At 42.0% G+C, this 25,261-nt stretch overlaps 2 protein-coding genes across 2 annotated transcripts; both read left to right on the top strand.

Moving 5' to 3' along the window:
• The first annotated feature begins 2,316 nt into the window (after nt 1-2,316).
• Nucleotides 2,317-7,594, top strand: LOC124138412 (IQ motif and ankyrin repeat domain-containing protein 1-like). Its single transcript, XM_046505054.2, has 5 exons — nt 2,317-2,455; nt 3,118-3,220; nt 4,262-4,396; nt 6,054-6,176; nt 6,988-7,594. Exons 1-5 carry the CDS (start codon nt 2,353-2,355, stop codon nt 7,136-7,138), a joined length of 615 nt encoding a protein of 204 aa, XP_046361010.2. The 5' UTR covers nt 2,317-2,352; the 3' UTR covers nt 7,139-7,594.
• Nucleotides 7,595-14,639: 7,045 nt separating this feature from the next.
• On the top strand, nt 14,640-19,723 carry LOC124138430 (IQ motif and ankyrin repeat domain-containing protein 1-like). The gene is made up of 5 exons (XM_046505070.2): nt 14,640-14,797; nt 15,460-15,562; nt 16,399-16,533; nt 18,181-18,303; nt 19,115-19,723. Exons 1-5 carry the CDS (start codon nt 14,695-14,697, stop codon nt 19,263-19,265), a joined length of 615 nt encoding a protein of 204 aa, XP_046361026.2. The 5' UTR covers nt 14,640-14,694; the 3' UTR covers nt 19,266-19,723.
• The last annotated feature ends 5,538 nt before the right edge of the window (nt 19,724-25,261 follow it).

The following is a 25,261-nucleotide window of genomic DNA, read 5'->3' as shown; positions in this document are numbered from 1 at the left end:
GCTTGGAGAGCTGGACCAACCGCGTCATATCAAAAGGACTTGTTGGGTCGGGCTCCGTTTACTGTGTGGGTAAAGTGGAGTATTCATGCATAGCGTCACAGTGGGCAAGCACTAAAAAACCGGCATTAGTTCGGACTAACGCATGCGCGCGCACGCACACACACTCACACGCATGCGCGTCGCCTCAATCACGCGTAAGAATGCAGGAATTTGACTGGAAGTTGTACATGTTTTGAGATCATCTGTGTAATGTGTCTTTAATCTTATTATTATCCAGTGGTGCGTGAAATAAATGTTGTTCTGTGCCATTTATCGCCGGTCAGTGCTTCAAACCCCAGATCCATTCAGACTACATCCCTTGGTCTGCCTGTACAAACACTTTCCTAAAGCTACATCACACCCAGAATCAGACATGCGCTTACCCGAACTGTGTCCGATGGGCCTGCCTGAAAGTCCGGCCAACGTTCTTATTGCCTAATTCCTTCATTATCGACGATCATACCTACATGTTATTGATGCAATATACAAACGTGACATTAAAGAGCAATCACACACCACAAGTGTGCTCATAATGAAGTTATTGCGAGTAAAACACAAGAAACTATACTGAACCGCAAAAGAAACGTCACCATGGATAGATATATGAGAAACCTTATTTGTCTAAAAATTGTAAACTTACTTTGAGACATTAACAAGATGAAACTTGGCAAAACTGATCATCAAGGTTGAAATTAAAGTGTCAAATGTTCTAAAAGTGAAACACAACACTAGTCTCTGAGAAAAGGCATCACAGGTGAGTAATTGTGTGTCCGCCATGTGCGTTGATGACTGCCGTGCAACGTCGATACATGGAATTGATGAGACGGTTGATGAAGGCCATAGGCACTTGAGTCCACAATTTGAGGAACGCCTGACGCAGTTCAGTTGCAGTTGTCGGCCTTGTTCGAGCGTCATTCAGCCGTCTTTTAATCTCATCCCACAGGTGCTTAATGGGATAAAGATCGGGACTGAGGGTAGGCCACTGCATGGTTCTGATGCCATTCTGCTGGAGGAAGTCTCTTGCTGCTCTCGTAGTGTGGGCACGGGCGTTATCATGCTGAAACTCGTGGGCATGGCGTGTGGTCAATGTACCGAGCTGCTGTTACACCATTGCCTCTGGGAGACCACAGGGCCGACCCTCTGTGCAAGACCAATTCCACCCCACCCCATGATGCTCGGACCACCCCTCGAGTCTCTCTCAACAACACAAACATCCGAATAATGTTCCCCACGGCGTCTCTCTCTCTCTCTACCAAATACCGACTTCATAAGGCAAAGGTAATTGCATTTTGAACGAATCGTCCGTTAAAGTGAAGCCCATTTTCCTCTACACTCTCAAGATAAACTAATAGTATATATTTGGTCTGTCTGGTTCAGGTATGGTATTCTTTATGGTACTATTGTGGCCGAGGGGGGACATCGCTTTGTCGACTCCAATTACTGACGCGATATGGCGATAAAATGAGACGAGAGAGCAATAACATGAGACGAGAAAGCGATAGCACAAGACGAGAAAGGGACAGCACGAGACGAGAAAGCGATATTGTTGAGCGAGAAACTATCGCTTTCTCGTCCCGTGTCATCGCCTTCTCGTCTTTTAATATCGCAGTCTCGCGGCCGTAATTAGAGTCTCTAAAGCGATGTCCTCTCTTAGCCACATATTTGACCCATATGGTCTCTAATACGTACTGGGGCGGCCGGGTAGACTAGTGGTTAAAGTGTTCACTCGTCACGCCGAAGACCCGGGTTCGATTCCCGACATGGGTACAATGTGTGAAGCCCATTTCTGGTGTCCCCCGCCGTGATATTGCTGGAATATGCTAAAAGCGGCGTAAAACCATACTCACTCACTCAATGCGTACTTATGACGTCACGTCCCTATGGGCCTCTTCGCAAACAGTGGAAGAAATCAAATGAACAAACCCTCCAGAATGAAGCAAAGATAAATTCGGTGACAAGCATTGTTAATATTGTCACCTATATCAGCACTCCTATGGGGTAAGTTTGAATAGTTATGATGTAGTACCAAAGATTGGTTGAGCGACATCTTATCATAGATATGTTTTTTGCTCAAAATTAATTCCAGATGTGTAATGCAGTAATATACAACGTAAACTGATATTACATATTATCCCTACTTGTAACATAAGTACTCCCCATTATGGTCAAAAAGCTTAGCCCTCTGTTCTACCTCGGTGTTCGTTGAAGTGTATTAAATCCGATACCACTGTTTATGCGTAGCTAGGTAACCACCGCATGCTCGATATTTGACTTGAAGCTAGTTGACACATTAGTCTTACCACAACGCAAAACATGCCGCCTAAAAAAGTCACCGCTTCGAAAACGTCGTCTAAACCTGTTAAATCTAAAGGAACCACCACCAATACTCCGGCGAAGAAAGCAGAGAGTAAAAAAGGTTAGATTAGTGTCTCCTATAGATTAGATTAATAAGTTCAGAAGAAACGTGATTGTTGTCTTGACATACTGGTGTACATGTCCTTCATAGCGCTTCACGCATTTCCTTGAGGGTGTATTTGACTCCGTGGGGTCCCTCGCTAGATTAGATCCCATGTACTCTATTGTTTGTAATAAGTAAGCTAAATTAGATCAGATAAACAGGTTCTGCGACCTGGCACACTGAGTGTCATCGTACTCCGACAGCGTGGGGCGTTGCTTATTATATTAAATACTGGCAATTTGCAATCGGCCGCCATACAGCTGTAATATTGCTGGCTAGGAGTGAAACACCAACAAAATTTGTTCCATGGCTGGTTCTTCCCTTGTTGTCTTGCATGGACTATCGGTGCTACCTAAATTTAGTTCTCCAGGTGGACCTGTAATCTGTCAGACAGACCCTGAAACAAGTATATCCAATACAGCCTACAAAAGTGGGCAAGTCTAGATTAATGTAGTTTCTGAAAATAAAGAGTCTGGGGCTCCTTTCTATTATATTTTATTAAGATAATTTAATAACGGTTTTCTGTCTGTAAAATATGTTTATTTCTGAGACTAGATGTTAGTCTAGTGGAACTCTTGCCATTTTTTGTCGTACATAGGATGCTTACATATTTTCTACAGCTGAGGCAGCGGCCGCCCCTCCACCGATGCCGCCGGTGACGACCATCAGTTTCAAGGGGCTCAGTAAACTGACGGAAGAAGCGAACAGCAAAGATCCCAAAAAGTAAGATACTGTGCGACAGCATCAAGTTATAATGAAATATACTTGTGAATATAAACATTGACCATACTTGACACAGCACCAGTGAGAAACACTTAGTCTAGCACTAAATAGCATTATTTTTGTTAGCTTTGAAATAAGGGTTATGCAATACACCGCCGGGCGAGAGAAAGTATTCACCCATGTTTGATGTTGGCTAAAAATGAGTCAAACAAGAAATGTTTTTTTCGATAGTGATGTGTTTGATACGGATATGCAAACCTGCATAAATGCGAGCAAGGGACCCTCGCAGGTTTTGCATTAATTTCACAAGTTGTTATGTAATGATCTACTGGCGTGTTTTCATATAGTCAGCGACCGCCTCCGTGATCTAGTGGTAGAACGTCCGCCCGGAGAGTGGAAGGTCCGGGGCTCGATCCCCGGCCGTGTCATACCAAAGACGTTAAAAGATGGTATTTTTTGTTACCCTGTCTGGCGCTCGGCATTAAGGGGCTAAAACAAGGACGGCTTGGAGTCAGGATACTGTGTCTGAGTGGGATATTCATGTTAAACTGCGTCATGATATCTCAGAGGGCAAGCACTATAAATCGGCGTCCGTCCGGACTAGCACACACACACACACGCACGCGCGCACGCACGCACGCACACACACACACACACACGTGCATGTTCGTCGCTATATAAGTGCACTTATCTTGGACGAGACGTTAGGTTAAACCCCATCTCACCTCATAAAGTCAGCATTAAGCAATGTACATGGAAACGCGGTTTGTGTCATCGTGTGTTGCCCAGACAGTGGACTCATGAAGATCCGGGGTAGAATAGACCTTCAGCAACCCATGCTTATCGTAAGAGGAGACTAACGGGATCAGGTGGTCAGGCTCGCTGACTTGGTTGATGGATGTCATCGTATCCCAATTTCGTGGATCGATGCTCATGATGCCAATCACTGGATAGACTGGTCTCGATTATATTATTGCTGAGTGCGGCGTTAAACAACAACAAACAAATGCTGAGATAGTGAATGCTAACCTTGTGTTGCAGATGGCCCCTGATCATCGACCTCCAGGGAAACGTGGGCACCTTCTTCAAGTACCGCGATGCTAACGTCTTGCAGGCTGAGCTTCCAGGGGATCTGAGTGCCGACAAAGTCAGAACAGCACTGATAGGTGCACTTAGGTGAGGAATATAGAAACGCGCGGAGAACTAAATGCTGTTTAAAGCGGCGTTAAACACAACATACTCACTCACTAATACATGTAGGTGTTCCAGCCATTACTCAGTAATCGAGGGTAAATTATCACTATCTTTAATGTCATTGGGGTAAATACGCATAGGAAGAAAGAACCCACATGTAAGTATTCAGAATGTGACAAGACCGCCTCCGTGGTCTAGTGGTAGAGCGTCCGCCCGGAGAGCGGAAGGTCCGGGGCTCGATCCCCGGCCGCGTCGTAATAAAAGACGTTAAAAGATGGTACTTGTTGTTACCCTGTCTGGCGCTCGGCATTAAGGGGCTAAAACAAGGACTGGTCGGCTCGGAGTCAGTATACTGTGTCTGAGTGGGGTATTCATGTTAAACTGCGGCATGGCATCTCAGTGAGCTAGCACTATAAATCGGCATCAGTCCGTACTAGTACAAGCAGCCACACAAACACACACAAGTACATGCACGTCGCTATATATCTTGGACGCTATATATCTTGGACGCGACGTAAACCCCATTTCACCTCACCTCACCTCACCTCAGAATGTGACAAGAAGCAAGAAAGATTTTCATCCCGTCTCGAATCTTCCAGAGTTAAGGGAGTTAACTGACTCTAAAAGTCCATGTTTAGAGTCAGTTAACTCCCTTGCATCGGGAAGATGAATCTCGAGGGCTATAAGGTGTGAGGTACCCTGTTTCCGAGCCAATGTTCCCCGAGCCGGTATGTTCCAACATCACACCATATACCCCCGGACCGGTTGACAACGAATGTATCTTACATGCTTAATTTTCGCCGTAAATGTATTCATCAGTATGGCTAGCGACCCGCTTCAACAACATTTGTCATCTAGCAGACGACATAAACACAACCAGAGTTATCTCCCTTGTATGTCACACTTGGATATGCTCCAAAACTACACATTATACTTGTTCTGTTTCGAGATAATATAATTGGTGTGAAGTTCGGCACTTCCTAGCGGGCTTTATGGAATTTGTGCAATATATGTGAGCGGGGTAGACCTACAGGGAAAAAATGACCATAGTCAATATGAAACGAGTATAATGAGTATAATGTAAGGTAAGATAAGATATTATAAGTGTATTGATATATACTACTCAAACCAAGTTAAGGAACGCCCACAATTGGAAGGCTGTGTGTTGCAATACCCACGAGCCATGACAGATTATCTACAGTCATATGAAAAAAGGGTTTTCTTAAACTTCTTTTGAGTAGTATATATCAGGTAAGACGTTATATTGGGATTGAGGTAGTTCTTGGTTGGTTTGGAATAACCAGGGTCTATTATTAAAGTAGAGTTTGGTTTACAATAGATATATATCCGTGTGATTAGAATGGATTCCAGCAACCTATGCTTGTCGTGGAAGGAATGGCGGTCAGACTCTGTGACTCGATTGATTGTGTGTCACCGTTACCCGACATCGTGGGACGCTACTCATGATATCAATCACTGGTTTGTCTCGTCCAGACACGGAATGTGAGAGGCCGCCGTCATACAGCTGGTATATTGATCAGTGTAATATAAGAGCTAGGGCTCGCTGAGTATATATTACACATTTCAATCTATTTGAATCAATGTTGACACCGGTAACCGCGTAGTCATCTGTGTTCAGGTTCGGCAAACCACTGGTGCTGGATATGGCGTCTCATGACATCAGAGAGGTGGAGATGGTGAATGACGTTCAGACAAACCTGCTTGATTCCCTTCTGAACAAGACGCTCCTCGAGGATGAAAGGTACATGATACAACATCACTCGTCTCATAATAGAGGCTACCAAACCCCCTTTGGTACGCGGGATTCCGGGGTCTATACAATGATTGATTATTCATTATTAAATCATTATTAAAATGATTAAAAGGGTATTCGGGACATGTGTTGGAAGTGGGACGCAATTAAAATCGTATTTGGTACGTAGATTCAACGTTTCAATCTTCTTTTTTTAAATTATTTTTTTTATATTTTTAACTTTAAATCCTATCATTTTCTCAATGCTTTTGTGATTTGCGTTGAATATTATTCTGGATTAATGGGTGAACGATGAGAGTGAAACATGAGATAGTATTGGGGAATCAGGGGAGAAGGGGGTTTGCATCCTCATAATAGTTTTCCGTGAAATCTGCTTGTATGTGGGACCCGTGAAGATCCAGAGTAGAATAGGTCTTCAGCAACCGATGCTTGCCGTAAAAGGCGACTATACTTGTCGTAAGAGGCGGCTAACGGAATCGGGTGGTCAGGCTCGCTGACTTGGTTGATGCATGTCACCGTATCCCAATTGCGTGGATCGATGTCAATCACTGGATTGTTTGGTCCAGACTCGCTTATTTACAGACCGCAGTCATATAGCTGGAATATTGCTGAGTGCGGCGTTAAACAACAAACAAACAAACGTGTATTTGGATTAAGCTGACACGCCGTGATATAACTGGAATACTCTTCAAAGCGGCGTTAAACCCAATTCACTCACTAACTACTAGTATGTAAAACCTATCTGTAAACCAACTCTGACAATTGCGAGACTTGTTGACATACTGACGTGTGTTCCCAGATACCTGACTCTTATCAAGGACGAGGACGAGAAGGAGTACCACAACTCGGCCTACTACGCTACGGAGAGGTTCGGCTTCGTTGTCATCACCACCAACCCCAGCCCCAACACCCTCATCGCCGCCAAAATGACCTGCTTCCAGGTGGAATGACGACAACAACCACGGGTCACTGACCTCAGCATGGGAGATTATGTTGTGCGTTTGCTGTTTTCCTCATGGTTGTTCGTCCGGAGTTTAGCTGTACAGAGCATGGAGGTCATGTAGAGAATGTGAAACCCAAAATGAAATCTGTTCGTGGTGAAATCTTCATTCAGCGACCATTTGATAGTATTATGAGCAGGGTTCGATGTGGCACTCTGCCATTATATATATAACTTGGTAGATTTACTCCCCGTATAAGAGTATGTAAACTTTCTTGTAGTAACCTTGTTGAAGACAAAATACATTTTCTTGGTTTGTACTATTTTCTCATACTTGAAGTTTAGAATAGGTCTTTTGTAACCAATGCTTGTCGTAAGAGGCAACTATGCTTGTCGTAAGAGTCAACGAACGGGATCGGGTGATCAGGCTCGCTGACTTGGTTGATGCATGTCATCGTATCTCAATTGCGTGGATCGATACTCATGATATCAATCACTGGATTGTCAGGTCCAGACTCGATTATTTACAAACCGCCGTCATATTGCTGGAATAGTGCTAAGTGCGGCATTAAACAACAACAAACAAACAGACCTGAGATACAACCTATGGAAATTAGCATCCTATTTTTATTTTACATTTTTGCACATGTCCCCTGTCAACGAGACCGTAATCTTCATGCGGAACTATAGGTTTATTAAACCCCAAGCCGCATTATTATCCGAAATGTTTAAGCGAAGAAAACACAAGCTTTCCCTAAAACTCTAACGTATCCTAGTAAAATTTAACGTAAACTACGGGAATCTATATTTTTATCTTTATATGCATCTTGTTTTTTTATGCATATTTGTATATATGCTGTGTTGTGTGTCTCACAGGTCACGTGGCCTGACATTGTACAACTTTTAGGAATATTTGTATTGCCATACTTGTGTGACACCTAATAAAATAGTTTATTGAATTTCATTTTCTGCCTCTTTTGTAAAACTTCACGACTAAGAATAAGGGCCTAATAGTCTCACAAGATCGAATTCGAGGTCGTCAACATCTTCTTTTGTTTATACCTATTTATACAAATACGTTTATTTGATACCTCTACCCTGTTTATAGACTAACATTTAGTCTCTGAAATCTTATATTACACAATATCCTTCTTGACTCGAAAAATCAAAAAAAAATCCCTATGCTGATTTCAGAATAGAGCTAGCTTGAGCTGGCTAGACTTGCTTTTGTATGCATTTCTAGATTATTATTTTTTCATAAAATAAATATATTCCACGGTCATGGTGCAGGACTACCCTGTTTACAATAGGCTTATCTAAGCTCATTAATAGTCACACGGGCCTATAGTTTATTAAAGTCTCACCTCAACATATGATACGGCAAATATACATGATCAAATCATTTAGAATATTGAGCCTTGTATTCGAGAGACTATTGTACATAAAATGCAATGAAAGTAGAATTTACTGAACTTCAAATACTGAAACTATGTTACAGTTAGGTGAATATAGATAAGTGTATACAGTTGGACGTTACGTTGTTTTAAAACATTAATGCAAGTTTTGACAGATAAAAGGTCATTTCAGGACGCGACAAAATAAACTTACATCCTTATGTTACAGTTAGGTGAATATAGACAAGTGTATACAATTGGACGTTACGTTGTTTTAAAACAATAATGCAAGTTTTGACAGATAAAAGGTCATTTCAGGACGCGACAAAATAAACTTACATCCTTAAAAGACAAGAAACCATATAAAACTTGGATGCATGCATTCGTTAAAAGGGCGACTACTTTCATCAGTGTATAAAGGACAGTAAAACGTAATATTAATCCTTAATAAAATCTTTACAATAAAAACATTTTCTCTCTGGTGAAGGACAGCTATCATATCTTGTAGTTTCTTGGAGAAGCAACTTCACATCTGAAAAGTGCCAATGCCCTTTCATGTTACATTTTACATAAAATTCAGTACCAAATTCATTTTTAAAAGTTACATAGGTTCGAAGCCTTTTACCACCTGTGACTGTTCTACCAGTTTTGGTGGAAAAAAAACCTCGGTTACAATACTAAACATGACAGATGTGGCTACAGGTTAGATTCACGTCATGAAATTTTCAAATGGAAAAAGTCAACGTAAAATGCGAATTATTTCAAATAGTTCAAAAGTAAAACCACAAAGCTGGTTTTATTTATAACTCAGAGTAATACCTTAGGTCTTACCTGAAAGAAGTAAAACCACAAACTAGATCTTACTTAACTGTAAAACCTCTGTATGTATATTCAAAGTCACTCCCGATTTCAACTTGATTGAGTCCAAGTACTTTCTGAAAGAAGAGGATAGTCTAGTGGTTAAAGCGTTCGCTCGTCACGCCTAAGACCCGGGTTCGATTCCCCAAATGGGTACAATGTGTGAAGTCCATTTTGTGTGTCTTCCGCCGTGATATTGCTGGAATATTGCTGAAAGCGGCGTAAAACCATACTCACTCACTCTGAAAGAAGAAAACCCAGTACCGGAAATTTGGATGACGTCATCGAGGTTTATAACTTGTGGTGACTAAATTGTTTCCCGTTACATTTCTCCTAACTTTCCATACATTCAAAATCATTACGTACGAAGGTCTGATAAAATATTTGTCTTAACAATGGGTGGTCAGGATAAACAATACACTTTGTAATGTTTCCTTTCATTTTTTAGCCACTGCAAAAGACAATGTGCGTTGCACTGGTTTGTGTATCCTGGTGAATGTTGGTCAGATTTTCCTAAGGCCCATTATCGCTGAAGACCTTACACAACATCACCATATGTCATGGAGATACAGGGGGCACGGGTGGCCCAGTCGTCTAGGCATCACGATTCGCTGTGCAGAGTTGCGTCCCTTTTGCACGTCAGAAACCAGATTGTGGGTTCGAATCCCGGTTCGCCCCGATTATGTATCTAGGTTTGTCAGGACAAAGTGGTCAATGTCTGAGACCTACTTCACTTCGGGCTTTCCACCCACATCAAGCTGACACTCAGTGATATATATCTTGAATACTTATCAAAGCGGTGTTAAACTCACTCACTCACTCTAATCCGTGATGCCTTGACATATAAACTATAGTAATATGAAAGAATTTGGTGTTCCTTAACTTCCTTTAAGTAGTATACATAACCAGGCTTATGACATTGAATCTAACAGAGGCATCAATCTCGGTCTTATCAATAACAATATTTTTTTTATATCATTCCAAGTTGTTTTTATTTTTTTCTGATCATTTGTTGCTTCTGCATATTATTATCCCCTCCTTGTTGACCCGCCGTGATATAACTGGAATACTGTTAAAATCGGCGTAAACCCAACTCACTCACGTGTACATGTTGAAGTAATGTTCTTCAATTTCATCATGTTTTTTAGGTAACTTATACATTATTACCCACGTGGTGAAGATACAGGTGGTAAGATACTAAATCCGTACGTCACACGTGTGTCGTACAAAGTTGACCTTGTTTTATTCGTTTTGATCATCTTCCCAAGGCAAGTGAGTTAACTGACTATAAAAGTCCAGTTTCCACCCTTGCCGAACTAGGCTGGTATTATGGAGTTACATTTTGGCTGGACTAACGAGTTTATGCATAGTCCAATCAAAATCGCGCACCGAAATCGAAATCCGGTTCGTAAAGTGTCATGCAGATTTCGGTCGACTGCAGCATTTGCAAAACTAAAATGTGCACCGCTAACTCGTTGTCAACACATATTTTCTAAATCTTTTCATGTTTTTAATCAAGGTGCTCACGTGATTTGATGCACTTCGCGATGTAAGTCTCGTTTTATCACAATATCGATCAGATCGTCTTGACTGGGCGCCACCGTTTTGTTTGAAGCAAATGCAAGTGATACGAGAGGTTGAATCTGATTGGTCAGTAGGAGAGGCATAGAAAGGACATAACTCGCAATAGCCACTGGTGGCGCTACGGTCGAGCCCAGGTACTCCAGCCTAGTTCGGCAAGGGTGGAAACTGGACTTTTAAAGTCAGTTAACGCTCTTGCCTCGGAAAGATGGTTTTGATTGGATAACCGTGACCTCTGAATTATAGTTTAGCTGTTTCGATAATGATCATTTCAATCAGAGAAGCAAATGATAAATAGCCATTTACTTGCTTATTCCGGACACCGGAATGTGGGCACCGAGGTCTTCGTTTTTAGCAAGAGTGCAAACTATATCTCTTAGGTAGGGTATAGGGTGTTCTCTCTCTGAACCAACTCTGACTCGTGTGTCTCTCGATGAACCACCTGTTACTCATAAGGAAGATAATTTATGGATGGCACTTCTGTATTATGAGAAACACAACTTACTCCTTCATCATAAATTCTCTTCCTTGTGCGTATCACTTCTAAATGCCACTTGGTGATCGGCATAAAGGGGCTAACACAAGGACGGGTCGGCTCAGTATACTGTATCTGAGTGGGATATTAATGTTAAACTGCGGCATAGTATCTCAGTTAGCTAGCAATATAAATCGGCATCAGTCCGGACCAGTGCCAGCAGCCACACATACACACGTATGTGTATGATGGAAGAGTGCTGTTTATTGTGTGTTGCTCCATGTGTGGACATTGTTGTATTTTTCTTTTGATTTTTCAACAAATAAATTTGAAAAAGCTTGTATGGCCTTTGTTCCTATTACCATGCATTATTAATTACCATGCAAGGATTAATTACACTTCATTTTATGTTCAGTCTCCCAGGGAAACGTGTCGATTTGTTTGCTTTTTAACGTTGAACTAGGCAATGTTAGATTTATATGATGGCCTGTAAATAATTGAGTCTGGACCAGACAAACCAGTGATCAACTTCTCACACGCAATACATTAACCCAATCAGCCCGACTTCATCTATTAACGACAGGGATTAGTTGGAGAACTATTCTAACTGTGAATCCCAGAAAGGAAATAAGAAGTGTACAGTAACGTCCCTTAGCCAAGCCAGATCAGTAGGTCAGGGGTTCGAATCCTATATTCGTCTTGGTTAGGACCTGTTGTCAGCATGGGAGTAGTAAATATCCCCTACCTGTATCTATGTGGGCTTTCTCTCACATTACACTGAAGCATGGAGACGTGACTGAAGTGATACTGTTCGATAGAGCGTCTGCTTGGAGAGCTGGACCGACCGCGTCATATCCGAAGACGTTAAAATATGGTACCTGTTTTCCTGTCGCGCTCTCGGCATTAAGGGGATAAAGCAAGGACTGGTTGGGTCGGGCTCCGTATACTGTGTGGGTAAAGTGGGGTATTCATGCATAGCGTCACAGTGGGCAAGCACTAAAAAACCGGAATTAGTTCGGACTAACACGCGAACGCGCACACACACACACTCGCACACATGTATGCGCGTCGCCTCAATCACGCGAAAGAATGCAGGAATTTGACTGGAAGTGGTACATGTTTTGGAATCATCTGTGTAATGTGTCTTTAATCTTAGTATTGTCCAGTGGTACGTGATGTAAATGTTGCCCAGTGCCATTTATCGCCGGTCAGTGCTTCAAACCCCAGATCCATTCAGACTACATCCCTTGGTCTGCCTGTACAAACCTTTTCCTAATGCTACATCACACCCAGAATCAGACATGCGCTAAACCGAACTGTGTCCGATGGGCCTGCCTGAAAGTCCGGCCAACGTTCTTATTGCCTAATTACTTCATTATCGACGATCATACCTACATGTTATTGATGCAATATACAAACGTGACATTAAAGAGCAATCACACACCACAAGTGTGCTCATAATGAAGTTATTGCGAGTAAAACACAAGAAACTATACTGAACCGCAAAAGAAACGTCACCATGGATAGATATATGAGAAACCTTATTTGTCTAAAAATTGTAAACTTACTTTGAGACATATTAACAAGATGAAACTTGGCAAAACTGATCATCAAGGTTGAAATTAAAGTGTCAAATGTTCTAAAAGTGAAACACAACACTAGTCTCTGAGAAAAGGCATCACAAGTCAGTAACTCGTGTGTCCGCCATGTGCGTTGATGACTGCCGTGCAACGTCGATACATGGAATTGATGAGACGGTTGATGAAGGCCATAGGCACTTGAGTCCACAATTTGAGGAACGCCTGACGCAGTTCAGCTGCAGTTGTCGGCCTTGGTCGAGCGTCATTCAGCCGTCTTTGAATCTCATCCCACAGGTGCTTAATGGGATTAAGATCGATCGGGACTGAGGGTAGGCCACTGCATGGTTCTGATGCCATTCTGCTGGAGGAAGTCTCTTGCTGCATGCTCTCGTAGTGTGGGCACGGGCGTTATCATGCTGAAACTCGTGGGCATGGGGTGTGGTCAATGTACCGAGCTGCTCTGGGAGACCACAGGGCCGACCCTCTGTGCAAGACCAATTCCACCCCACCCCATGATGCTCGGACCACCCCACGAGTCTCTCTCAACAACACAAACATCCGAATAATGTTCCCCACGGCGTCTCTCTCTCTCTCTCTCTACCAAATACCGACTTCATAAGGCAAAGGTAATTGCATTTTGAACGAATCGTCCGTTAAAGTGAAGCCCATTTTCCTCTACACTCTCAAGATAAACTAATAGTATATATTTGGTCTGTCTGGTCCAGGTATGGTATTCTTCATGTTACTATTGTGGCCGAGGGGGACATCGCTTTGTCGACGCGATATGGCGATAAAGCGATAAAATGAGACGAGAGAGCAATAACATGAGACGAGAAAGTGATAGCACAAGACGAGAAAGGGACAGCACGAGACGAGAAAGGGACAGCACGAGACGAGAAAGCGATATTGTTGAGCGAGAAACTATCGCTTTCTCGTCCCGTGTCATCGCCTTCTCGTCTTTTGTTATCGCAGTCTCGCGGCCGTAATTGCAGTCTCTAAAGCGATGTCCTCTCTTAGCCACATATATGACCCATATGGTCTCTTTAATACGTACTGGGGCGGCCGGGTAGACTAGTGGTTAAAGTGTTCACTCGTCACGCCGAAGACCCGGGTTCGATTCCCGACATGGGTACAATGTGTGAAGCCCATTCTGGTGTCCCCCGCCGTGATATTGCTGGAATATGCTAAAAGCGGCGTAAAACCATACTCACTCACTCAATGCGTACTTATGACGTCACGTCCCTATGGGCCTCTTCGCAAACAGTGGAAGAAATCAAATGAACAAACCCTCCAGAATGAAGCAAAGATAAGTTCGGTGACGAGCATTAAAAATATTGTCACATATAGCAGCACTCCTATGGGGTAAGTTTGAATAGTTATGATGTAGTATATATATTGGATGTTGAGCGACATCTTATCATAGATATGTTTTTTGCTCAAAATTAATTCCAGATGTGTAATGCAGTAATATACAACGTAAACAGATATTACATATTATCCCTACTTGTAACATAAGTACACCTAATTACGGGCAAGAGCTTAGCCCTCTGTTCTACCTCGGTGTTCGTTGAAGTGTATTAAATCCGATACCACTGTTTATGCGTAGCTAGGTAACCACCGCATGCTCGATATTTGACTTGAAGCTAGTTGACACATTAGTCTTACCACAACGCAAAACATGCCGCCTAAAAAGGTCACCGCTTCGAAAACGTCGTCTAAACCTGTTAAATCCAAAGGAACCACCACCAATACTCCGGCGAAGAAAGCAGAGAGTAAAAAAGGTTAGATTAGTGTCTCCTATAGATTAGATTAATAAGTTCAGAAGAAACGTGATTGTTGTCTTGACATACTGGTGTACATGTCCTTCATAGCGCTTCACGCATTTCCTTGAGGGTGTATTTGACTCCGTGGGGTCCCTCGCTAGATTAGATCCCATGTACTCTATTGTTTGTAATAAGTAAGCTAAATTAGATCAGATAAACAGGTTCTGCGACCTCGCACACTGAGTGTCATCGTACTCCGACAGCGTGGGGCGTTGCTTATTATATTAAATACTGGCAATTTGCAATCGGCCGCCATACAGCTGTAATATTGCTGGCTAGGAGTGAAACACCAACAAAATTTGTTCCATGGCTGGTTCTTCCCTTGTTGTCTTGCATGGACTATCGGTGCTACCTAAATTTAGTTCTCCAGGTGGACCTGTAGTCTGTCAGACAGACCCTGAAACAAGTATATCCAATACAGCCTACAAAAGTGGGCAAGTCTAGATTAATGTAGTTTCTGAAAATAAAGAGTCTGGGGCTCCTTTCTATTATATTTTATTAAGATAATTCAATAACGGTTTTCTGTCTGTAAAATATGTTTATTTCTGAGACTAGATGTTAGTCTAGTGGAACTCTTGCCATTTTTTGTCGTACATAGGATGCTTACATATTTTCTACAGCTGAGGCAGCGGCCGCCCCTCCACCGATGCCGCCGGTGACGACCATCAGTTTCAAGGGGCTCAGTAAACTGACGGAAGAAGCGAACAGCAAAGATCCCAAAAAGTAAGATACTGTGCGACAGCATCAAGTTATAATAAAATATACTTGTGAATATAAACATTGACCATACTTGACACAGCACCAGTGAGAAACACTTAGTCTAGCACTAAATAGCATTATTTTTGTTAGCTTTGTAATGAGGGTTATGTAATACACCGCCGGGCGAGAGAAAGTATTCACCCATGTTTGATGTTGGCTAAAAATGAATCAAACAAGAAATGTTTTTTTCGATAGTGATGTGTTTGATACGGATATGCAAACCTGCATAAATGCGAGCAAGGGACCCTCGCAGGTTTTGCATTAATTTCACAAGTTATTATGTAATGATCTACTGGCGTGTTTTCATATAGTCAGCGACCGCCTCCGTGATCTAGTGGTAGAACGTCCGCCCGGAGAGTGGAAGGTCAGGGGCTCGATCCCCGGCCGTGTCATACCAAAGACGTTAAAAGATGGTATTTTTTGTTACCCTGTCTGGCGCTCGGCATTAAGGGGCTAAAACAAGGACGGCTTGGAGTCAGGATACTGTGTTTGAGTGGGATATTCATGTTAAACTGCGTCAAGTTAAACCCCATCTCACCTCATATAGTCAGCATTAAGCAATGTACATGGAAACGCGGTTTGTGTCATCGTGTGTTGCCCAGACAGTGGACTCATGAAGATCCGGGGTTGAATAGATCTTCAGCAACCCATGCTTATCGTAAGAGGCGACTAAGGGGATCAGGTGGTCAGGCTCGCTGACTTGGTTGATTGATGTCATCGTATCCCAATTTCGTGGATCGATGCTCATGATGCCAATCACTGGATTGTCTGAGATAGTGAATGCTAACCTTGTGTTGCAGATGGCCCCTGATCATCGACCTCCAGGGAAACGTGGCCACCTTCTTCAAGTACCGCGATGCTAACGTCTTGCAGGCTGAGCTTCCAGGAGATCTGAGTGCCGACAAAGTCAGAACAGCACTGATAGGTGCACTTAGGTGAGGAATATAGAAACGCGCGGAGAACTAAATGCTGTTTAAAGCGGCGTTAAACACAACATACTAACTCACTAATACATGTAGGTGTTCCAGCCATTACTCAGTAATCGAGGGTAAATTATCACTATCTTTAATTTAATTGGGGTAAATACGCATAGGAAGAAAGTACCCACATGTAAGTATTCAGAATGTGACAGGACCGCCTCCGTGGTCTAGTGGTAGAGCGTCCGCCCGGAGAGCGGAAGGTCCGGGGCTCGATCCCCGGCCGCGTCATACCAAAAGACGTTTAAAGATGGTACTTGTTGTTACCCTGTCTGGCGCTCGGCATTAAGGGCTAAAACAAGGACTGGTCGGCTCGGAGTCAGTATACTGTGTCTGAGTGGGGTATTCATGTTAAACTGCGGCATGGTATCTCAGTGAGCTAGCACTATAAATCGGTATCAGTCCGGACTAGTACAAGCAGCCACACAAACACACACACGTACATGCACGTCGCTATATATCTTGGACGCGACGTTAAACCCCATTTCACCTCACCTCACCTCAGAATGTGACAAGAAGCAAGAAAGGTATCCCGTCTCGAATCTTCTAGAGGCAAGGGAGTTAACTGACTCTAGAAGTCCATGTTTAGAGTCAGTTAACTCCCTTGCATCGGGAAGATGAGTCTCGAGGGCTATAAGGTGTGAGGCACCCTGTTTCCGAGCCAGTGTTCCCCGAGTCGGTATGTTCCAACATCACACCACATACCCCCGGACCGTTTGACAACGAATTTATCTTACATGCATAATTTTCGCCGTTCATCTTAAATGTGTTCATCAGCATGGCCAGCGACCCGCTTCTACGACATTTGTCATCTAGCAGACGACATAAACACAACCAGAGTTATCTCCCTTGTATGTCACACTTGGATATGCTCCAAAACTACACATTATACTTGTTCTGTTTCGAGATAATATAATCATATCTTTGTATTCGCATTGGTGTGAAGTTCGGCACTTCCAAGCGGGCTATATGGAATCCGTGCAATATATGTGAGCGGGTTAGGCGTACAAGAGGAAAAATGACCATGGTCAGTCTGAAAAGAGTATAATGTAAGGTAAGATAAGATATAAGTGCATTGATATATACTACTCAAACCAAGTTAAGGAACGCCCACAATTGGAAGGCTGTGTGTTGCAATACCCACGAGCCATGACAGATTATCTACAGTCATATGAAAAAAGGGTTTTCTTAAACTTCTTTTGAGTAGTATATATCAGGTAAGACATTATATTGGGATTGAGGTAGTTCTTGGTTGGTTTGGAATAACCAGGGTCCATTATTAAATTAGAGTTTGGTTTACAATAGATATATATCCGTGTGATTAGGATGGATTCCAGCAACCTATGCTTGTCGTGGAAGGAATGGCGGTCAGATTCGGTGACTTGATTGATTGCGTATCACTGTAACCCGACATCGTGGTACGCTACTCATGATATCAATCACTGGTTTGTCTCGTCCAGACACGGAATGTGAGAGGCCGCCGTCATACAGCTGGTATATTGATCAGTGTGATATAAGAGCTAGGGCTCGGTGAGTATATATTACACATTTCAATCTATTTGAATCAATGTTGACACCGGTAACCGCGTAGTCGTCTGTGATCAGGTTCGGCAAACCACTGGTGCTGGATATGGCGTCTCATGACATCAGAGAGGTGGAGATGGTGAATGACGTTCAGACAAACCTGCTTGATTCCCTTCTGAACAAGACGCTCCTCGAGGATGAAAGGTACATGATACAACATCACTCGTCTCATAATAGAGGCTACCAACCCCCCTTTGGTACGCGGGATTCCGGGGTCTATACAATGATTGATTATTCATTATTAAATCATTATTAAAATGATTAAAAGGGTATTCGGGACATGTGTTGGAAGTGGGGCGCAATTAAAATCGTATTTGGTACGTAGATTCAACGTTTAAATCTTCTTTTTTTAAATTATTTTTTCGATATTTTTAACTTCAAATCCTATCATTTTCTCAATGCTTTTGTGATTTGCGTTGAATATTATTCTGGATTAATGGGTGAACGATGAGAGTGAAACATGAGATAGTATTGGGGAATCAGGGGAGAAGGGGGTTTGCATCCTCATAATAGTTTTCCGTGAAATCTGCTTGTATGTGGGACCCGTGAAGATCCGGGGTAGAATAGGTCTTCAGCAACCGATGCTTGCCGTAAAAGGCGACTATACTTGTCGTAAGAGGCGACTAACGGGATCGGGTGGTCAGGCTCGCTGACTTGGTTGATGCATGTCACCGTATCCCAATTGCGTGGATCGATGTCAATCACTGGATTGTTTGGTCCAGACTCGGATTATTTACAGACCGCCGTCATATAGCTGGAATATTGCCGAGTGCCGCGTAAAACAACAGACAAACAAACTTGTATTTGGATTAAGCTGACACGCCGTGATATAACTGGAATACTCTTCAAAGCGGCGTTAATCCCAATTCACTCACTAACTACTAGTAATAAAACCTATCTGTAAACCAACTCTGACAATTGCGAGACTTGTTGACATACTGACGTGTGTTCCCAGATACCTGACTCTTATCAAGGACGAGGACGAGAAGGAGTACCACAACTCGGCCTACTACGCTACGGAGAGGTTCGGCTTCGTTGTCATCACCACCAACCCCAGCCCCAACACCCTCATCGCCGCCAAAATGACCTGCTTCCAGGTGGAATGACGACAACAACCACGGGTCACTGACCTCAGCATGGGAGATTATGTTGTGCGTTTGCTGTTTACCTCATGGTTGTTCGTCCGGAGTTTAGCTGTACAGAGCATGGAGGTCATGTAGAGAATGTGAAACCCAAAATGAAATCTGTTCGTGGTGAAATCTTCATTCATCGACCATTTGATAGTATTATGAGCAGGGTTCGATGTGGCACTCTGCCATTATATATATAACTTGGTAGATTTACTCCCCGTATAAGAGTATGTAAACTTTGTTGTAGTAACCTTGTTGAAGACAAAATACATTTTCTTGGTGTTTGTACTATTTTCTCATACTTGAAGTTTAGAATAGGTCTTTTGTAACCCATGCTTGTCGTAAGAGGCAACTATGCTTGTCGTAAGAGTCAATGAACGTGATCGGGTGATCAGGCTCGCTGACTTGGTTGATGCATGTCGTCGTATCTCAATTGCGTGGATCGATGCTCATGATATCAATCACTGGATTGTCAGGTCCAGACTCGATTATTTACAAACCGCCGTCATATTGCTGGAATATTGCTAAGTGCGGCATTAAACAACAACAAACAAACAGATCTGAGATACAACCTAGGAAATTAGCATCCTATTTTTATTTTACATTTTTGCACATGTCCCCTGTCAATGAGACCTAATCTTCATGCGGAACTATAGGTTTATTAAACCCCTAGCCGCATTATTATCCGAAATGTTTAAGCGAAGAAAACACAAGCTTTCCCTAAAACTCTAACGTATCCTAGTAAAATTTAACGTAAACTACGGGAATCTAGATTTTTATCTTTATATGCATCTTGTTTTTTATGCATATTTGTATATATGCTGTGTTGTGTGTCTCACAGGTCACGTGGCCTGACATTGTACAACTTTTAGGAATATTTGTATTGCCATACTTGTGTGACACCTAATAAAATAGTTTATTGAATTTCATTTTCTGCCTCTTTTGTAAAACTTCACGACTAAGAATAAGGGCCTAATAGTCTCACAAGATCGAATTCGAGGTCGTCAACATCTTCTTTTGTTTATACCTATTTATACAAATACGTTTATTTGATACCTCTACCCTGTTTATAGACTAACATTTAGTCTCTGAAATCTTATATTACACAATATCCTTCTTGACTCGAAAAAAAAAAAAAAATCCCTATGCTGATTTCAGAATAGAGCTAGCTTGAACTGGCTAGACTTGCTTTTGTATGCATTTCTAGATTATTATTTTTTCATAAAATAAATATATTCCACGGTCATGGTGCAGGACTACCCTGTTTACAATAGGCTTATCTAAGCTCATTAATAGTCACACGGGCCTATAGTTTATTAAAGTCTCACCTCAACATATGATACGGCAAATATACATGATCAAATCATTTAGAATATTGAGCCTTGTATTCGAGAGACTATTGTACATAAAATGCAATGAAAGTAGAATTTACTGAACTTCAAATACTGAAACTATGTTACAGTTAGGTGAATATAGATAAGTGTATACAGTTGGACGTTACGTTGTTTTAAAACATTAATGCAAGTTTTGACAGATAAAAGGTCATTTCAGGACGCGACAAAATAAACTTACATCCTTATGTTACAGTTAGGTGAATATAGACAAGTGTATACAATTGGACGTTACGTTGTTTTAAAACATTAATGCAAGTTTTGACAGACAAAAGGTCATTTCAGGACGCGACAAAATAAACTTACATCCTTAAAAGACAAGAAACCATATAAAACTTGGATGCATGCATTCGTTAAAAGGGCGACTACTTTCATCAGTGTATAAAGGACAGTAAAACGTAATATTAATCCTTAATAAAATCTTTACAATAAAAACATTTTCTCTCTGGTGAAGGACAGCTATCATATCTTGTAGTTTCTTGGAGAAGCAACTTCACATCTGAAAAGTGCCAATGCCCTTTCATGTTACATTTTACATAAAATTCAGTACCAAATTCATTTTTAAAAGTTACATAGGTTCGAAGCCTTTTACCACCTGTGACTGTTCTACCATGCGATTTTGGTACTACTTGTTTCCATTGATTGTGATAGTTATCAAATATAACATTTGTTACTTGCGACCGAACAAAAGGAATGTGATAAATTGTATTTACATTGATATGAATTGCACATGCACCAACATGCGGACGACATGCGCTGTCACAAACCATGTGTTATTTGGACATTTACTTCATCACCTGCTCCGGTGGCTTGGTGGAAAAAAAAACTCGGTTACAATACTAAACATGACAGATGTGGCTACAGGTTAGATTCACGTCATGAAATTTTCAAATGGAAAAAGTCAACGTGAAATGCGAATTATTTCAAATAGTTCAAAAGTAAAACCACAAAGCTGGTTTTATTTATAACTCAGAGTAATACCTTAGGTCTTACCTGAAAGAAGTAAAACCACAAACTAGATCTTACTTAACTGTAAAACCTCTGTATGTATATTCAAAGTCACTCCCGATTTCAACTTGATTGAGTCCAAGTACTTTCTGAAAGAAGAGGATAGTCTAGTGGTTAAAGCGTTCGCTCGTCACGCCGAAGACCCGGGTTCGATTCCCCAAATTGGTACAATGTGTGAAGTCCATTTTGTGTGTCTTCCGCCGTGATATTGCTGGAATATTGCTGAAAGCGGCGTAAAACCATACTCACTCACTCTGAAAGAAGAAAACCCAGTACCGGAAATTTGGATGACGTCATCGAGGTTTATAACTTGTGGTGACTAAATTGTTTCCCGTTACATTTCTCCTAACTTTCCATACATTCAAAATCATTACGTACGAAGGTCTGATAAAATATTTGTCTTAACAATGGGTGGTCAGGATAAACAATACACTTTGTAATGTTTCCTTTCATTTTTTAGCCACTGCAAAAGACAATGTGCGTTGCACTGGTTTGTGTATCCTGGTGAATGTTGGTCAGATTTTCCTAAGGCCCATTATCGCTGAAGACCTTACACAACATCACCATATGCCATGGAGATACAGGGGGCAAGGGTGGCCCAGTCGTCTAGGCATCACGATTCGCTGTGCAGAGTTGCGTCCCTTTTGCACGTCAGAAACCAGATTGTGGGTTCGAATCCCGGTTCGCCCCGATTATGTATCTAGGTTTGTCAGGACAAAGTGGTCAATGTCTGAGACCTACTTTCACTTCGGGCTTTCCACCCACATCAAGCTGACACTCAGTGATATATATCTTGAATACTTATCAAAGCGGTGTTAAACTCACTCACTCACTCTAATCCGTGATGCCTTGACATATAAACTATAGTAATATGAAAGAATTTGGTGGTCCTTAACTTCCTTTAAGTAGTATACATAACCAGGCTTATGACATTGAATCTAACAGAGGCATCAATCTCGGTCTTATCAATAACAATATTTTTATTATATCATTCCAAGGTGTTTTTATTTTTTTCTGGTTATTTATTGCTTCTGCATATTATTATCCCCTCCTTGTTGACCCGCCGTGATATAACTGGAATACTGTTAAAATCGGCGTAAACCCAACTCACTCACGTGTACATGTTGAAGTAATGTTCTTCAATTTCATCATGTTTTTTAGGTAACTTATACACTATTACCCACGTGGTGAAGATACAGGTGGTAAGATACTAAATCCGTACGTCACACGTGTGTCGTACAAAGTTGACCTTGTTTTATTCGTTTTGATCATCTTCCCAAGGCAAGTGAGTTAACTGACTATAAAAGTCCAGTTTCCACCCTTGCCGAACTAGGCTGGTATTATGGAGTTACATTTTGGCTGGACTAACGAGTTTATGCATAGTCCAATCAAAATCGCGCACCGAAATCGAAATCCGGTTCGTAAAGTGTCATGCAGATTTCGGTCCACTGCAGCATTTGCAAAACTAAAATGTGCACCGCTAACTCGTTGTCAACACATATTTTCTAAATCTTTTCATGTTTTTAATCAAGGTGCTCACGTGATTTGATGCACTTCGCGATGTAAGTATCGTTTTATCACAATATCGATCAGATCGTCTTGACTGGGCGCCACCGTTTTGTTTGAAGCAAATGCAAGTGATACGAGAGGTTGAATCTGATTGGTCAGTAGGAGAGGCATAGAAAGGACATAGCTCGCAATAGCCACTGGTGGCGCTACGGTCGAGCCCAGGTACTCCAGCCTAGTTCGGCAAGGGTGGAAACTGGACTTTTAAAGTCAGTTAACGCTCTTGCCTCGGAAAGATGGTTTTGATTGGATAACCGTGACCTCTGAATTATAGTTTAGCTGTTTCGATAATGATCATTTCAATCAGAGAAGCAAATGATAAATAGCCATTTACTTGCTTATTCCGGACACCGGAATGTGGGCACCGAGGTCTTCGTTTTTAGCAAGAGTGCAAACTATATCTCTTAGGTAGGGTATAGGGTGTTCTCTCTCTGAACCAACTCTGACTCGTGTGTCTCTCAAGGAACCATCTGTGATCAGCGCCAGGTCTCTCGATGAACCACCTGTTACTCATAAGGAAGATAATTTATGGATGGCACTTCTGTATTATGAGAAACACAACTTACTCCTTCATCATAAATTCTCTTCCTTGTGCGTATCACTTCTAAATGCCACTTGGTGATCGGCATAAAGGGGCTAACACAAGGACGGGTCGGCTCAGTATACTGTATCTGAGTGGGATATTAATGTTAAACTGCGGCATAGTATCTCAGTTAGCTAGCAATATAAATCGGCATCAGTCCGGACCAGTGCCAGCAGCCACACATACACACGTACATGCACGTTGCTATATAAGTGCAAAAATCTTGGACGCGACGTTAAACCCCATTTCTAAAAGCCAATTGTTACTCATTTATCTCTCGTTGAACCATCTGAGATCAACGCAAGATGTCTCGATTAACCATCTGTGATCTCAGATGTCTCTTAAGGAACAATATGTAGCATATTCAGTAAACAGAAGATGTCAAGTTTGGTTACATCACATGGTTAAAGACTAAACTGCCGGACACAAGAAAATGTGATTACCCAAAATATTACAAACATTATGAAAACGTTACATGGCTGAAAACAGTCGCCGAAACACCGCAAAGGTCGGGTCCAAAACGTTACTATGACACACATGAAGATCCGGATTAGAACCGGTCTTCAGAAACCTTTGCTTGTCGGAAGAGGATGGACATGGTTGATACATGTCACTGTATCCCAACTGCGTATTTCAATGATCATGATGCCAGTAACTGGATTGTCTGGTCCAGACTCGATTATTTACAGCCTGCCGTCATATAGCGGAATATTACCGAGTGCGACGTTAAACAAGAAACAAACAAACACATCAAATACATCATCATCGACCAATCATTTCTTGTTTAATATTTTCTTCTGGCGGCAGTTTAGGTCCTCAGCAGCATCCGTCACCCGCCGTTTCTAGATGCTTACTCCGCGAAGGATGGGAAAGGCCCCAGTACCCGATGCTTGTGGGAGACTATAAGAAGGATCGAGTTGTTTGACATGGGTGATTGTGTGTCATCGTACACCAAGGACGTTGGTCATTCATATGCTAGCGACCACTGGCCAGCCTTGCCCAGATCGCACATTGCAACCACCCGATCCTCGTTAGTCGGTGTTTAAAAGAATGAGATGCTGGGAGCTTATTCTACTCCGGATTCCCATGGGAGGGGAACGCAGAGCTCAGTAGGGCACCCATCCAAGTTCTGCCTATGCCAAAACAAACACGTGGCCAGTTTCAGAATGTAGTGCGGTTATTAATGTTGGCAGCATGCGCAAAATCCAAGATCTATAGGGGCCTCCTCAGGTTTTCCTTGACAGCAGTATGCAAGCAGTACTAGAGTACAGTAAACTACGGTTATAACGAACTCTAACCGCAGTTCGTTATAAGCATATATACAACAAATGGCCGGGACTAAGAAATACCTTCGTTATATCGGTCAGTTCGATACAAGCGTGTTCTTTATATGTGTAGTTTACTGTATAATTACCAATAAGACG

This window comes from Haliotis rufescens, unplaced genomic scaffold (assembly GCF_023055435.1).
Source record: "Haliotis rufescens isolate VD_foot unplaced genomic scaffold, xgHalRufe1.0.p SCAF_40, whole genome shotgun sequence".
In the NCBI taxonomy this organism is placed as follows: Eukaryota; Metazoa; Mollusca; class Gastropoda; order Lepetellida; family Haliotidae; genus Haliotis; species Haliotis rufescens.
This window is presented reverse-complemented; position numbering and strand designations above follow the sequence as displayed.

What these genes read in the sequence shown, in the direction of transcription:
- LOC124138412 (XM_046505054.2), top strand. Translation starts at nt 2,353, where the DNA reads ATGCCGCCTAAAAAAGTCACCGCTTCGAAAACGTCGTCTAAACCTGTT. An exon ending in GCACTGATAGGTGCACTTAG is followed by an intron (nt 4,397 to 6,053) that starts GTGAGGAATATA and finishes ATCTGTGTTCAG; the next exon opens with GTTCGGCAAACCACTGGTGC. An exon ending in ACGCTCCTCGAGGATGAAAG is followed by an intron (nt 6,177 to 6,987) that starts GTACATGATACA and finishes GTGTGTTCCCAG; the next exon opens with ATACCTGACTCTTATCAAGG.
- LOC124138430 (XM_046505070.2), top strand. Translation starts at nt 14,695, where the DNA reads ATGCCGCCTAAAAAGGTCACCGCTTCGAAAACGTCGTCTAAACCTGTT. An exon ending in GAAAGCAGAGAGTAAAAAAG is followed by an intron (nt 14,798 to 15,459) that starts GTTAGATTAGTG and finishes TATTTTCTACAG; the next exon opens with CTGAGGCAGCGGCCGCCCCT. An exon ending in GCACTGATAGGTGCACTTAG is followed by an intron (nt 16,534 to 18,180) that starts GTGAGGAATATA and finishes GTCTGTGATCAG; the next exon opens with GTTCGGCAAACCACTGGTGC.